Source organism: Prionailurus viverrinus, chromosome A2 (assembly GCF_022837055.1).
Source record: "Prionailurus viverrinus isolate Anna chromosome A2, UM_Priviv_1.0, whole genome shotgun sequence".
Taxonomy (NCBI): domain Eukaryota; kingdom Metazoa; phylum Chordata; class Mammalia; order Carnivora; family Felidae; genus Prionailurus; species Prionailurus viverrinus.
Genome location: NC_062562.1, coordinates 17,459,613 through 17,475,670, shown reverse-complemented (window position 1 = coordinate 17,475,670; position 16,058 = coordinate 17,459,613). Strand labels below are relative to the sequence as shown.

Sequence of the window (16,058 nt, the reverse complement as noted above, 5' to 3'; positions counted from 1 at the left end):
AACTCAAGAAGACAACCTAATTTTTAAAAATGGATGAAAGATTTGAACACTTCACCCCAAAAATGTATGAACAGTAAATAAGCAAAAGAAAAGATCTTCAATATCATTAGTCATAAGGGAAATGCAAATTAAAACCATAAGATACCACTTCACACTCACTAGAATGAATATAATCCAAATGACTGTCAATACCAAGAGCTAGCAAGAATGTGGAGAAACTGGAACCCCTACAGAATGCTGGCAGCAATGTAAATAGCAGTCACCTCAGAAAACAGTTCGGCAGTTTCTTAAAACGTTAAACACACATATTACAACCTAACAATCCCACTCCCAGATATCTATCCGAGAAAAATGAAAGCATATGTCCATTTAAAGCCCTGGACATGAATGGTCATGGCAGCATATTTCAGAATAGCTTCAAACTGGAAACAACCCAATGTCCACAACTGATGAATGAATGGATAAAAAAAATGTAATATATCCATACAACCGAAAATTCAGCAATAAAAAGGAAAGCACTACTGACATGTAATATGACATGGGTGAACCTCAAAAACATTATGCTCAGTGAAAGAAGCTGGACACAAAAGACTACATATTGTATAATTCCTTTGATATGAAATTTCTAAAAAAAAAAAAAGGTAAAACCATACATACAGAAAGATGATCACTAGTTGCCTGGGGCTGTGAGCAGGGACTGACTACTAACCAACACATGGGAACTTTCCAGATGACGAAAATATTCTATAACTCAGATTGTAGTGATGGTCACATAGTTGTATAAATTTACTAAAATTCTTCTAATGGTACACTTTACAATGGGTGAATTTAATGGAATGTAAATAATCCTTCAATAAAGCTGTATAAAAATAAAATTGGTCAATGGCTAGATATATAACAAAGCAAACGTAGCAAAAGGTTAGCAACTGTATAATCTTGATCACAGGTATGTGGATGTCCACTATATAATTCCTTAAACTTCTTTGTATGTTTTAATTTTTCATAATAGAAGTCAGGACGGAAAAGTTTGCCAAATTTATTTAACATAATGGCAATAACTTGCATAAACAAATGTTACAATAAACAAAAGGCTGACCTTTAAGCTACTGCATTAGTCACTCTGACCTTTCGAAAAATCCTCCTTCAGAGTTTTAACATAGTTTTGACTAAAGGTTAACTGATCATACAATGTGAATTTCAGCATAAATAGATACAACTTCCATACAGGTCTATAATGCTAGTTAACTTTATAATGCTCTCTGGCTCTCTCTCGACCTCCCAGACCAAGCTTTCTTAGTGTTCCACTAGATGCTCTGCTCCTAGTCTTTTGGCTCCTTAAATGTTGCTGTTCCACAAAGCACAACTCTCAAGCCTGTCTTTGGGTTATCACAGTCATGTCTAAAAGCCTTGGTCAGTGTGAACATAAGCCCCAAAGATAAGAACTCTTATTTTTCCTGGGAGCTGGGGAAGGGATGTGACTGATCAAGGTGGGGAAAGGAGGGCAAGTAGTGGTATAAAGTTCATCAAAGACTGAAGGGTTCCCTCGAGTCTCTGGTGGCCCAGAGAAGGCTTTTACAGAGTTAAAGATAAGGTAAGAGCAGAAGCCAAGAGCAGCCTATCTTCCCTGCCCTTTTTCCCTCTTTCCCTGTATCCTCAAACCTGACCAGTTCCTAGGGTCAGGAGCCTCTAAGGAGCTTTCCTTCTAGATTGAAAAAAACTGTGGGATTGCCCTCTGTTGTCATTTACCCTAACCACTGCTCTGCACTGCCAATCCAATCTTGCTTGGTTTTGCATTCCATTTACAATCCTCAAACCCTCAAGTGGTTTCCATATCTTTATTCCAGAAAACCCTTAGCTACATGCATGCCAGAAAGGACTTTACTGCTGGTCATCAATATATCCCAAAGGTTGCAGACAAAAACCTTCTGTCATCTTCTATAATCTATGTTTGGGACAGACGCTTAAAAGATATTTCCCTGATACAGGTCCTCAAAACATGTCCAGTAGTTACCACTTGTGCATAGATTATCTAAAGGAGTAGACAGATGCTGGGAGTCAAGTTCTCCTTTCTGTTTCTTATAAACAATATAGTAAATGTGCTACACAATTCTATCCCTATTTCATAAGGAGGACTTGGGGGGTAGGGAGTGGGAACCAGTGGGAAATCCAGAATTTGGGCAATGATGCTAAGATTTTCTCACAGAGATGTAATAAAGTGTACAAGAATGCTTTAGCCTTTGTTGCCATCAAGGAGGTCCTCACTGGTTAACAGTAGTACACAAGTCCACAACCTCTGCATTTCAGTAGATATTCTGGAGACACTTTCTTCCATGTTCTAAGGGCTTCAGAGACTAGAGAAATGAAATAGTGTAAACATCAAACTCAGAGTGGATAACACCTTGATAAAACCTCTGAATCTCATGGCCTCCAACCCACTCATTACAAGGAGACAGCAGCAGGATTTCAAGACCTTAGATAAGGCAACAGCAGCAGCAATTTGGTTATCGGCTTATACTTCAGCAATTCTGACTTGCTGCCCCACCCTGTATCTCAAATTTACTGCTGTATATTTTCTCCGTTAGGTCCCTACGCAGAAAGCTGACTGTGGCAAAATGATTTTTTATATCACAGGTCCCTGAGCCTACCTCTTCTTAATCTCCTGACCACAAAGAACTTAAAATACCAGAGCTACTGAAGGAAATGGTAAGTACATACAACATTCTAGACCCTTTCTAACACAGCCAACATCCATCTTTGGGGAAAATGTTTTAAGACTTTCAGGAAATTTAACAGTTACTACTTGACATCCCAGAGCACTTGGATCGTATACGTTTATTATTCAAAAATAATGCATAAGATATGTTAATTTATATAAGGATCAAGGCACATAGTGAATAGCCTCTGCTCGTGACAACAGTTCTCCAAGGAAACCCACGAACATGGTCAGTTGCTTCTTCCTCTTTTTAGTCTCCTACAGTTGATTCAAGCTGTCCAGCCCTCAGGGACGAGTTAATAACACAGCTCGCAAACAGATTTTTTTCCCCCAGAAAAAAGAAATCCAGCAGCCCACCAAAACTGTCACCATCCCTTCCCACACTTACCAGTGCCATAGGGAGGATGCAGCTGATGGCAGTGAGCATCAACGGCCTGAAAAAATACAGGTGGTAGTTTCAATTTTTATTTAGAATTCTTACTTGCCAACTGCCTGAAATTTTTTAAGGCTACACGAATGGGTCTCCATGCCTCAGCCTGTGTTAAGCCACTTCGTAGTCCAATCACATTTGTTAACAAACACTAGTGGTCATTCACTAAACAGCAGAGATGAAGGAAAGGAGTGAATTGTGGGTGAGCTTCTGGGCCAGGATAGAAAGGGACATGATAAAGGAAAGCTAGCCTAAGGAGATCAAGATGGATGAATTCAGGTCTTGGAGGGTGGGGGGTGAGGCGAGAAGGTACTAAAGGAGTAAGAGGAAGAAACAAGGTTAAAGCACAGAGACAAAGGAGTAGGTGAACATCGGCCTACTAGAATGGGACAAAATCAGCAGCAGTGGTGGTGGCAGTGGGGTCCCAGCTACCTTAGGTGAGGCTCACCCCTACAATCAAATTTAAGTGGGTGGGCCTTCATTCTCCCAGACTTCACATCTACATAGTCTCAGCTTCTAGAAGGTCAGCTCTCTGGCACCTGATCATAACTTGGCTTCCTTTCACTTTTTCTTTACAGGTCTCCACGGAGGGAGGGCACACTTGTAACTGAGGCACCCACATTATTCATGCTTTAAAAATCTGATTAAATGTGAAGATTTCTCTCCAGTCTAATCTTAACTCAGTGCTGTCTCTGATCATTAAAATACCAAAAAACCCAACAACCTCCCCAAATAAAGTTATTTACACAAAACACAATAAAGCAAAAATATGAAAAGTCATCATCCTTGACCATAAGGATACTTTTTTATTATGAAAAATTTCAAGCATCTACAAAGTGAAGAATATGATGAGACCCATGCATCCATCACCCAGCTCCAACATCAACTCATGGCCAGGTCCACTCTATCTGTACCTCATCTATCCCCCACCAGCTACATTATCATGGAGTAAACCCAGCCAGACTATCTTTTAGGGTGTGCATTTTAATAGAAAACCTCTGGGAAGTACTTAGTACAAAAGGCTGGTTGAGCCCCTACTAGAATTCTGTGTTTTCCAGGGGGTTCCATATAAGCAGGATGATCACCATTTTTACAAACCAAGGTCGTATCCAGTAACCAAAGCCAAAAAAAAAAAAAAAAAAAAAAAAAAAAAAAGGCAGACGGGAGCTGACATCCAACGAATTGCACATAGTAGGATTAAAATCCAAACCTTTTACCATGTTTCTGCAGCCAAAGCCCATCTTATCCAAAAATGATTTCAAATAATGCTCTTCCTCTTGTAGCTACTGCTACTGTGAGGAGGCAAGTAAGAGGTAATACCAAATACTATCTGGGCAGTACCATTCAGATCCCCCCTCTTCTCTACAGGATACCTCAGAGGCTAGCATATCTTACTGACAAAGCCACAAAGTCCAAGAGCATATTTCAAAGACAGAGCTACAGATTGCTGGCCTTAGCTATGCTCAAAACATATAATGCTATTTTTATAACCCTTCTGTTTATATAAAACTCCATCAAGGAGTGCCTGGGTGGCTCAGTCTGTTAAGTGTCTGACTCTTGAATTCGGCTCAGGTCATGATCCCAGGGTCGTGGAACCTGCCATGTCAGGCTCCATGCAGTGTGCGAAGCCTGCTTAAGATTCTCTTTCTGCTCCTCCCCCATGCTTGCAGCCATACATGCTCTCTCTAGAAAGAAAAAAAGGAAAGAAGAAAGGAAGAAAGAACAACTCTGCCAGAAAGGAAGCTCCTTGAGGGCAGAGATTTATAACAATTTCCTTCTCTGCCATACCCAAGAACCTGGAACAATAGCAGTGCCAGTACTAGGTCCTACATGCTAACGCTTCCTTCTGTCACCTCATACCCACATTCTCCTCCAGAAGCCAGAGAGGCACCAAGAGCTTTCAAGCCTTCATGGGCTTGAAAGAGGCAGGGAAAGGCCAAATATAGCTCCTCTGAGGAAGGTTAAAAACAAACAAACAAAATGTAAGAGGTCTTCTGAGAGTTGCAGAGGGTTCTGAAAGGCAGAGAGGCTCACAGGAGGTTTGAGGAGGCAAAAATCAAACATATGGGTTAGGGAGAGGGGCAACAGGAAGGAGTTCAGATTGGAATCTGGAGAAGCTACTTTAAATTTTTCAAAAGACCAAGATAATCAAAGTGGAACTTTTAGTGGATATACCAGAAAATATGAAACAAAAGTAGAAAAGGATTTATTTATATCTCCTCTCTCACCACTTTAAAAAAAGAGGTGGCAGAAACTAAAGGCAAAGAGATCTTAAAATTATTTTATGGTAGAGGTCAAACTATTTTTTCCCCATCTTTCAGCATCTGTCTAAAAGTTAAAACAACAGAAGACACTCAGAAAACACTTGTTTATTGGGAATCAACAAATTCTTAACCTACCCCAATCACCAATGAACAAAATAAATCAAATGGTTCATAAAGGGCACTTTGATGAAAAGGATCAATACCCACCACCCCATCCTTCCCCAGCCTCCCAGTCTTCCAATACAGGAGAAATCTCTACCATTTCTTCTGGTTGTCACCAACCTCTCTAAGTGTGCCCACAATTCTCTAGCAGATTTAGTTTACTTATACCACTCCCTACCTTCCCCTTCCAAACCCCAACCTTTTTATATTTATATTACTATCAGTTCTATCAGTTACCTTTGTTAACTTTAAAATATTGTTTACAGGACCCGAATTGCATTTTCTTGTTTGTGCTTCCAATGTCACTGTCCTTGGGCCAAAGAAGGATATCCATACATTAGGCACAAATACATTATCTTTATTCAATCACCACCATTTACTTATACTTGTGCCATATATGTGTTTGCTTTATATTTGGCTTATAATTTTTTGCATGTAGTTTTTCGGCTTTGCATAGGGATTCTAGTTCCCTTGTCCCTTGTAAAGAGCCCTATGGTCTCTTTACCATATTCCAACTATCTTCCAGCTTTTTCATTTTATCTATTGCTTGAAATCTACCCATTCCTATTCTCGAATAAATTTTTCTTGGATCCCACCAAAACTGTTCAGATTTGGGCTGACTGCTTTCCAGGGTTGTTGTATAAGTAGCATGAAAATTTTCATTGGACAACTAGGTTTCTAGTTCAACCATTTCTTGAATTCTTTGCTTTCCTCTTTTTGATTTTCATCTGCAAGTAACCGCTTCAGAAAAGGTACAAGGAAAGGAAATTTTGGGAGTCCTTGCACTTCTGAAAACAAGCTTATTTTGCAATGACAGAACTCTAGGTTCAAAACGATTTTCCCTCAGGACTTGGAAGGAAGACTGCTGTTCCACTGTCTTCTGGTTGTCACTGTTGTTGATGACATATCTAATTCCCATTTTTTTCAGAAGACCCAGTGTATCTTCACGGAAACTTTCAGGTTTTCTATCTATTCTTTTCTGAAACTTCATAGTGACAATTGTAGCAGGTGGGCCTTTATCCTTCTGGGCAAAGGGTAGACCCTTTCAATAGGCTCCTCTCTGTAGATTCTGGATATTTTCTTCTTATACTTTGAAATATCCCTTCTTTTAATTTTTTGTCCTCATTTCCCAGAAATTCTGGTAGATGATAGATCTCTGGATTGATCCTCCATGTCTCTTTTTTTCTGCATACAATTTTTGCCTGTATTTGGGCTTTATATTGAGATTTTTCTCTTGATTTTATCTTCTGATCTACGGAATATATTTTAACTTGGCAAACCCATAATTCATCTCCACAAGCTTTTTTATTTCGACAGTTTCTTCCAGATGGCATCTCTGATTGTTTCATGGATGCCACATCTTCTTGAATATCCTGGAGAATACTAAATAGTGCACTTTTATAAACAAGCAAAATCATCTAGTGGTCTGCTTCACCTAAGGTCAATTTTCCTGTTTCTCTTCTATTTTGCATGTTTTCCTCAAATGTCTGGTGATCCTTGGTTAGCTATTCACGGTAAAAAATGAAAGGTTGCCAGAAAAAGGAATGAAGTCGTGATACATGCTACAACTTGGATGAACCTCTAAAACATCATGCTAAGTGAAAGCAACCAGACACAAAAGGTCACATATTGCATGATCCCATTTATATGACACATACAGAATAGGTCAATCCACAGAAACAAAAAGCAGATTAGTGGTTGCTGAGGGCTGGGGGGAGCAGAAAATAACTACTTAATGGATACCAAGTTTCCTTCTGGGTAAGGAAAATGTTTCAGAAGTAGAGATTATGGTTGCACACTGTGAATGTACTAAAAGTCACTGAATTTGAATTTGAATGGTTAATTTTAGGGGTACCTGGGTGGTTCAGTTAAGCTTCTGACTCTTGATTTCAGCTCAGACCACATCTGAGTTTGTGAGTTCAAGCCCCACTCTGTTAGTGCGGAACCTGCTTGGGATTCTCTCTCTCCCCCTCTCTGCCCCTCCCCCACTCATGTTTTCTTAAAATTAAAATAAAATAACATAAGATAAAATGAAATGAAATATAAAATGATTAATTTTATATGAATATTAAATTTAAAAAGGGGGGTGGTCAGGAAAGCAAATCCTAATTCTGTGTACACAGACAGAATGTGTCAACTGACAGGCTTTTCTTTAAGGGTGCTTAATCAGAGGCAGCTAATACACAAGACTCAAGAACCTCCAAACTGACCAATAAGGTCATCCAACCTCACACTCTAAGGGCCCTATTTCTCCCCAGGTTATTCTATTTCTTAAAAATAGGCAGATTATTTTGTCCTGAAACCAAGTGGGGGCAGGGCTGACTGTCCTACACAGAAACTTTTAATTAATTAATCCCCTCATTCCCAGCTCACTTATCTCTTCCAGCCTTTGTCAGTCAAATGAGAGCCCACAGTCTCTTCAAAGATCTGCTGGACAAATTGGCTCCTGTGTGCAATGTCCCCACATACCACCCCTCAACCTGTTCTGTTATGAGTTTATAACTCATAACAAATGCCTTTGTTATGCATTTTGCATAACAAAATGCCTTTACTTTCATTTTCCTGATATTTCAAAAGAGAAAACCACCCCTAAATTTACATCATGCTCTTCATAATCCTTCTCCCTTCCCCCCCAACTCTATAGGCAACCACTGATTTACTTTCCTTCACAATGAGTTTGCATTTTCTAAAACTTTATATGATCAGAATCATAAAATATTTACTCTTTTTACCCCCTGGGTTTCCCTCATGCAGCATACTTTTTTGGGATTTATCAATGATGAACCATTCACTCTTTTTATACCACGGAGAAGAAGTATGTTGTTCTATGGGAATGCCACTATTTGTTCATTCATCTGTTTGTGGATATTTGAGTTGTTTCCAGTTTTTGGCTACTGCACATAAAACTGCTACAGACATTTGAATACCAAACAAACAAAAACAAACGGAGGGGGTACAAAGGTATGTGAGGGCAGTGAGCCATCTTGCAGCAGAAGCCAATGTTAAAACACTGGCAAAAAAGATGACACAGTCTACGTCATAAAATTGAAAACTTTTAAAACATTCACATTGTTTTTATGATTGCAGATATTATTAGTCATTTTTGTAGCTACTCATTATCAACATGGAGATAAGAACACACTTTTATCTTGATAACTGATGGCATAAGAAGTACGTTTAGACATCAAAAATATTACAGGTAACCTATCCAACTTGCCAGTATAGTTGGGTGTCTTTACCCTACTCCCACTCCAGTTATGAAATCAGTACACTCTGAACACTGGACACATCCTTTCAGCAGCCAAAGAAAGGACACAACTCTTTCCTCATCACTTCAATAACCTGAATTGTTTCACAATTTTTTTGTACTTCCACATGAATTCTCCACATCAATATAATATGTAATACCTCACTTTGTGTCTGAAGATTCTGTTTTATTACACCTGCATGAAGTTCAGGCTTTTGAATCAGAATTGACAGAACTAATTCCGAGATGCACCCCAAGCTGGGAACCATACATCTACTAGGTATATATGATCTCTGCTTAGAATTCACCTGGCTTCATGGAAGTCCTCTAACAAGCATGCCTTCTTCTATCTACCAATGGGAGCACACAGAAGTAGAGCTTTGGGGTTAAATCCTCAACTTTTGCATTTATTGACCTGCTTAGACAGTCAGATCAACAACAAGCAACTCTCAAAGAATTTAAGCCCTGGCTTACAATTTCTAATCACCATAAGTACATAGCAAGAAACGTGCACACAGTAGTAGAGAGACAGGATATCCAACTCTGCCTGGGGATCAAGGAGGGCCTCGTGGGAGAAGGGAGTCAAGGGTAAATTCTCAGCTTCCAGCTTGGTGGATGGTGGTATCATCAATTAAGACAGAGAATCCAGGAAGCTAAGTTTGATGGCATTAAAGTTATTTCTTGTAAAAGAAGGCAAGGCTATCTACCAACTCTGGAAAATGATGGTGAGAGCCTAAAATAACGGACAAAAGAAATGAGAGTGAGTAGAGCGTGTACCAGGAAAGAAACTGCTAGTGAAAAAGAGCAACTTTCCCAGATAGAGACCACTCTTTGTTCATGATTATAAGAACAGCTCTGTTCTCTTAAAATCTCCAAACCAACTTTTGTTCATCCTCCCTGTATTTTTCTCTATTTATGGTTGATAACTTGTGGTTTTCACAGTAAAACCATTTCATGTGTATACAGGTTTGTGACAGTTCAAAGAAAAGGGAACAAAACATAAGCTTCAAATCTGACAATTCATGTCAATTTGAGTAATCAAGCCACAGGGCAGACACATTTTAGGAAGAGCAAGATGAAAAGCTTCCTGTATCTCACTCTGTACCTTTCTCAAATCTTTCCTACAGGTCTTCCCTCTTTTGGACAGAGAAATCTAATCATTCAAATTTTTCCTAGAGCAGTAGGGGCAAAGACAAAATTTTTAAAGCTGGCGGGGGGCTGGGGGTGGGACAAAGCACAAGGAGATACCCCAATTATAAGAACCCTAAATCAACTGAGCACTTCATTAAGTAGTGCTGTCAATGCAGGCCCAAGACCAAACACTGCAGTCAAACAGAAAGGTAGGAATAACAGGCTATATTCCCCTACATTCTTTTCCTGGTCCCATTCAAAATTCATTTTGTGTTATTTTTACTTTTCTTATCAGTGGGCTCCTGGAGAAGAGAACCAGAGGTTCTGGATGAAGGCAAAAGAATCCAAAGTACATGATCTAACTACCACACGCATACTCAGAGGCATCATCAGCAATATGTCACCCAGAACCTTCCACAATGTGGCTTTTACCCTATGACTCAAAACACACAATCCTAAGAATATGTTCTGAGGAACCATAGCAAATATGTGAAAGTAACATTCCCATTTTTCTGCGCTTGCCCTGCCTCCACCATGACATCTGTTTGAACATTCATGTTCGAATATTCACGTGCCAGGCACTTTATGTGCATTATCTCATTTAATACTGTGAAGGAGGTATTATCATTATTTTACAGATGAGAAAACTGAAGCTTAAAGATGTTGAGGAACTTACCCAAGGTCACATTATATTAAATGGCAGAAAAGGGAACAGAGCCCAACCATCTGACCACCAGCCCAGGCTCTTGCCAAGGCCCAACAGACACAAAGGCCACATTCACAAAAATGTTCACAGCAGTATAACCAGTTCACAAAAACTGTCACACATATAAGTATTCACCTAAATGCCCATCAGGAAAAGTCTGGCTCAATATGATGGTGTGATATTTACCCGTTAAAAGTAATTAATGAGGATGAAGTAAAAACAAGGGGAAATACTTAAAATACAGGCATACCTCATTTTATTGTCCTTCGCAGATACTGCATTTTTTACAAATTGAAGGTTTGTGGCAACCATGGGTCAGGCAAGTCTGTCGGCACCATTTTTCCAACAGTATTTGCTCACTTCGTGTCTCTGTGTCACTTTTTGGTAACTCTTGCAGTATTTTAAACTTTTTCATTATTATTATATTTGTTATGGTGATCTGTGATTACAACTTGCTGAAAACTCAGGTAATAGCATTTTTTAGCCATAAAATACTTAATTAAGGTTTTTACATTGTTTTATAGACATATCGCTATTGCACTTTATAGTACAGTGTACACATAACTTTTATATGCGCTGGGAAACCACAAAACTCATTTGACTTGCTTTGTTGTGGTGTTTGCTTTATTGCAGCAGTCTGGAACCAAACCTGCAATATCTGAGGCATGCCTGTATACAAGAAAAGAGCAGAAGAATATCATTCCAGTGCCTGGCAGATAGTAAGTGCTCAATAAATATTGGTTGAATGAATGAACTGAAAGCACAGTAATATTACACACGAATACGGACAAGGTCTGAAGGATACTAAGCACGGAAGAAAACTTTTATTATAGGTTAATGGAATTACGAAGGATATTTTTTCTTAAATACTGTAGTAACACCTCAACAATATAAGGTTAAATATAAATAAATAAATAGTTCAGGATTAGAACACAAGTGTGGTGTTAAAATCACCCCTTGATTACACATGGTTCCTATGACTGTGTGAAAGCACAAGAAAAAGACTAGAATGAAAGCTGGCCTTGAATCTGATTAAAGGCTTCTCTTCTGAAAGACGGTGAACCTACTGTATGTGGTGCCAGGTGCACAGTGAGGACACAAAGTCAATGACGACAATAACCTTTCTAAACTGGCAAGACAGGGACAATTGTAGCACTAGTTGTCTTAGGCAATTCTCAATGTCACTCTGGACATTTCTCATCACCCTTTTAAAATAAATTTATACATCAGTAAAACACACATCAGACTTCCACACTAAAGCATCATGAAGTATGTCAACACGCCCACTAATAACCAACTATTTGAAACACAGAAATTGAATCTAGATTCTATTGAGATGCAGGCATGCAAAGAAACCTGACATCAGGTCATAAAAATAGAAATCAGACGGCTGCTCAGCACACACTCAGTGTTACCAAGCCCAGCTTGAGGATACTTTCCCCTGAGAAGTAATAAAAAAACAATTACCATTAACTAATATGTAAATAAAAATAAAATGGTCCAAAATCCAGCTATATCGGGATATTAAAAAGTTGGTTAGGTAAAATGAAAGTCTTTTTTTAGATATACAAAAACTTGTTGCCACTTAAGAGAAAGGTTAAATATAAGGTATTTTGTGTTAAGAACATCAACTGCTCATGTTACAAGTGAGAAATGCGTAGAAACCAGGTTGTTTTGAACACGAGACTATAAAGACTTCTGCACTTGGGAGTCAGAAGCCCTGAAAACCAATTATGATTCATCCACAAAAGGGAAAAATGATCCAGAAGAATCATAAGAGATTTTCCAGCCACATTTTGCTGAATATCTAACACTAGATTTTAAAACAAATTCAAGAGTGGCAGAATAAAGATTTCTACATAACATTTTCCCACCTCCACTGCAGTTAATACAGCAATTCATAAAGCAAGAACTGTAGTAAAAACACTCACAACCAGCCTATTTCTCCAATCCTATCCGGGGAACGAACACCAGGCTTAAGAAGTAAATAGTGCAGTCCAGCACTGAAGAAGTTTAAAAATTCTGTTCCTTTCCTCCAAATAGTAAAGACACCTCAGGCTGCATTTATGATCCTCCATGTGTTATTCTCTTTTACCTATAGTTCTTAGTCTCCCACTCTAGCACAGAAGGTAACTTTTCCACCCAATTCATTGACCCATGGAGCTTGGACTTGTGTTACCTGCACTGCCCTTCTACTCCACTTTCAAGGTTCTCCAGTCACAAGTTCAGACAGCTCACTGTTGCTCCATAGACTAGATCTAGCCCAAAGTGACTATTTCTTCTCCCTTCTTATGCAATTGGGTGGGGTCTTGAACAACATAACAACACTTGTCTCCCGCCCACACCCCTAATGTGCTACTGAGAGAAGGAGCGCACCATGCAGGAGATTCCCCTGGCCCATCACCAATGAAAGCCAGCCTAGACTGTCTGGGGTTCTCCCATGGCTGAGCTCCTTCCTGAGCAGCCAACAGCAAATCCCTCAGGATTTTCACAGAACAGTACTAACAGGATTCACTGAATGACAAAATTCCTCTTGGCTAACTAGTGCACATTTTGCAATAAAAATGTCTGTTACTACTAGAAAAGACCTCTCTCATCTATAACAATAACAATCAAATAATCTTTGTGTGAGTTTCATATAAAAACAAATACAGTGTTTTAAAAAGTTAACTGTTTTCCTTAAAGACTCATACCTACGTAACTGACTACAAATATTTGTCAAAGATTTTTCCTCTCCTACAACATAGTACCTCACCTGGCAATCATCTAATCTCTAATGACTACAGTTGACACTTGAACATGGGCTTGAACTGGGCAAAACCACTTACATGCAAATTTTTTACACTACAGTACTATAAATGTTTTTTCCCTATGATTTTCTTAGTAACATTCTCTTTTCTCTAGCTTACTTTATTGTAAGAATACAGTACACAATACACATAACATACAAAACATGTGTCAATTGACTGTTTATGTCATTGGTAAGGCTTCCAGTCAACAGTAAACTATTAGTATTAAGATTGGGGGAGTCAAAGTTATATATATATCGATTTTTGGCAGTGTGGGGGTTGGCATCCCTAATCCCTGCATTGTTCAAGGGTCAACTGTATTCTATCTGTAAGATGACAGCTCATTCTAAAAACAATGCTTCTAGTTTTGCTATTATTTGAACACCAGTAGCTGCCCTCCCCCCCCACCCCCCCTAACAGATAAGCATTTTCTCTGTTGTCTATCCTTAGCCCTTAATCTGATTTCCTGGGAAGTTTCCTTTCTCAATTAATGATCTTACTCATGGATCTGTCTCACAACACATATAGGAAGTTACCCTGACACCAGGGGCCCTTATGACACCAAAAGCTCAGACTGGAATTTTAATATTTAAGAGAGGTCAAATCTCAAAAGGCAATAATAAAGTTACTTTTATGCTGAAGAATGGCTCATCCATTGGCAACTAACAATACACAACAAAGTAAAATAAACACAAGTATCAGTGAAAAAGTCAAGCCAGTCCTCAAACTTAGCTTTCATTCATAGACAACTGTTCATATGGCAGAGTTTTAAACCACATACGTGTCATATTTTCTACTAGTCAAACACCTAAATCAATAAAATAATTAAGTATCTCAATATGTCATGGAGTTGTGCAAACACCATGATCAATGGGGAACACCAGCAGTGATTTGGATGATCACCACTGAGCTCCACTCTCTGATACACATGCAACAGGGGAGCTAGAACAGCCAAAGCAGCAATAAACACCATTCTGTAAACGCAGCACTTAAATTATCCCCTCCTGCCTCATGATATATTATATAGAAAAATAAAATATCACAAAAATAAAAACATTAGTTTTCAGCCAGTCTGAAAAAGAAAGATTGTGTGTGATTTCCTCTTTACTCTTAATTTAGCTGTTTTTGCCTAGCCTCTTTGGTCAAATTCCCAAACTACTTAAAACACCACTAAGTCCCTTTATATGTAGCCAAACCACCAAAAGAACCCAGACCCTTGCTGCCCAGCCCCAGAAAGAAAATGGGTTATTAACATGCTCCTCAGTGAGGTCTAGGGAGGGAGGAAAAAAAATCTATCTTCTACCGAGATCTAAATTTTCATGGGCTATTTTCTTCTTTGCCCCATTTTCTCTTTAACCCTTTCTTTGTGTTTCAACATTCTTCCATCTTTTTTTACTACTTCATCTCTACACCAAGTACTTTTTGCTTCTTCTTTTCATGATCTTTAACTTTGTTTTCCTTAAAGACTCATACCTACATAATCGACTACAAATATTTGTCAGAGATTTTTCCTCTCCTATAATACCTTACCTGGCAATCTAATCTCTAATGACTATAGTTGACACTTGAACAACATGGCCATAATGCCTTTTCATGACAACAGAGAAGGATGTACAGTAGAGGGACTAGGGAATCTAGCTCATACCAACAGCATCAGCTATTGTCATCAACAGTTGACAAAACCCACAGTATCCAAGAAATCACAGTATCCAAGAAATTATTCAACACCTACTATGGATGAAACACTGAGACAGGAATGATGGGGAAGAAAAGGAATAAAGCAGTTTCTGCCCTCTAAGAAGTGACAATCTAGTTGGAGAGATCATGCAAAAATATGCAAAAAGGTTAAACAAGATAAAGCAGTCAGAAGACTGCAGTATGTGCTCTAATATACATGGGTTGTGATGTTTGGGCCCTGAGACCAAAGGAGAGTACAACCACTATGTTGTAGGGGTCTCAAGAAGGCTTGCTCAGGAAAAGTATAAGCTAGACTGAAGGACCTCTGAGGGTATAAAAAGTGAAGAAGGAAAGGGAGGGCTTTCTATGGGAGGAAGACTTTCCAGGGGGCTGACCCTGTATCAGCTTAATAAGAAGAAAGAATGTAAAATGGTAAATGTTACATGTATTTTACCACAATTTAAAAAAAAGGAGGACACGTGCCTGGGTCCCTCACCTCTCTCCAAAAGGGTAGGAAAATCAGCACAGATTGCTTGACAAACAGAATTCTTATGCATAGATGGAATATCCTGATGAACTTAGTCAACTGATAATCTCCAGCACATAGCCACACACCTGATGACACCTTTTCTATTTAAATGCCAACACTGTGTATAACCTAACAATATGGTTAAAGAAACGAGTTGATCAGAGAGAGAGGTGTGCATTGTGAGGAAGAGACCTGATGCTTCTTTTTCTACCAGGGAAATGTCCTCTGGAAACAGAGGTCCCAGCAGCTTTGCTAAAGTTATGGTGTAGAAATCCCAAATCCAGATGTTCCAATGGGTCTCCATTCTTCAGAGCTTTCTGCTGAGCACAAGAATTCTCCAATCCTTCCAAAAGTGAGTCACAAAAAAAGTTTTAGATTTCAACTTCCAACTAGCTGGTAATAAAGCCCTG

At 38.9% G+C, this 16,058-nt stretch overlaps 1 protein-coding gene across 5 annotated transcripts in view; it reads right to left on the bottom strand.

The window, feature by feature from the left end:
- Positions 1-16,058, bottom strand: part of ARIH2 (ariadne RBR E3 ubiquitin protein ligase 2) — a 48,133-nt gene that overhangs the window by 25,819 nt on the left and 6,256 nt on the right. Inside the window, exon 2 of one of the 5 annotated variants that reach the window (XM_047831353.1) lies at positions 3,102-3,147. The exons of the other annotated variants lie outside the window; for them this stretch is intronic. Coding sequence (XP_047687309.1) covers positions 3,102-3,140 — 39 coding nt within the window. The 5' untranslated portion in view covers positions 3,141-3,147. The remainder of the gene's footprint in view (positions 1-3,101; positions 3,148-16,058) is intronic. 5 annotated transcript variants of the gene reach the window in all.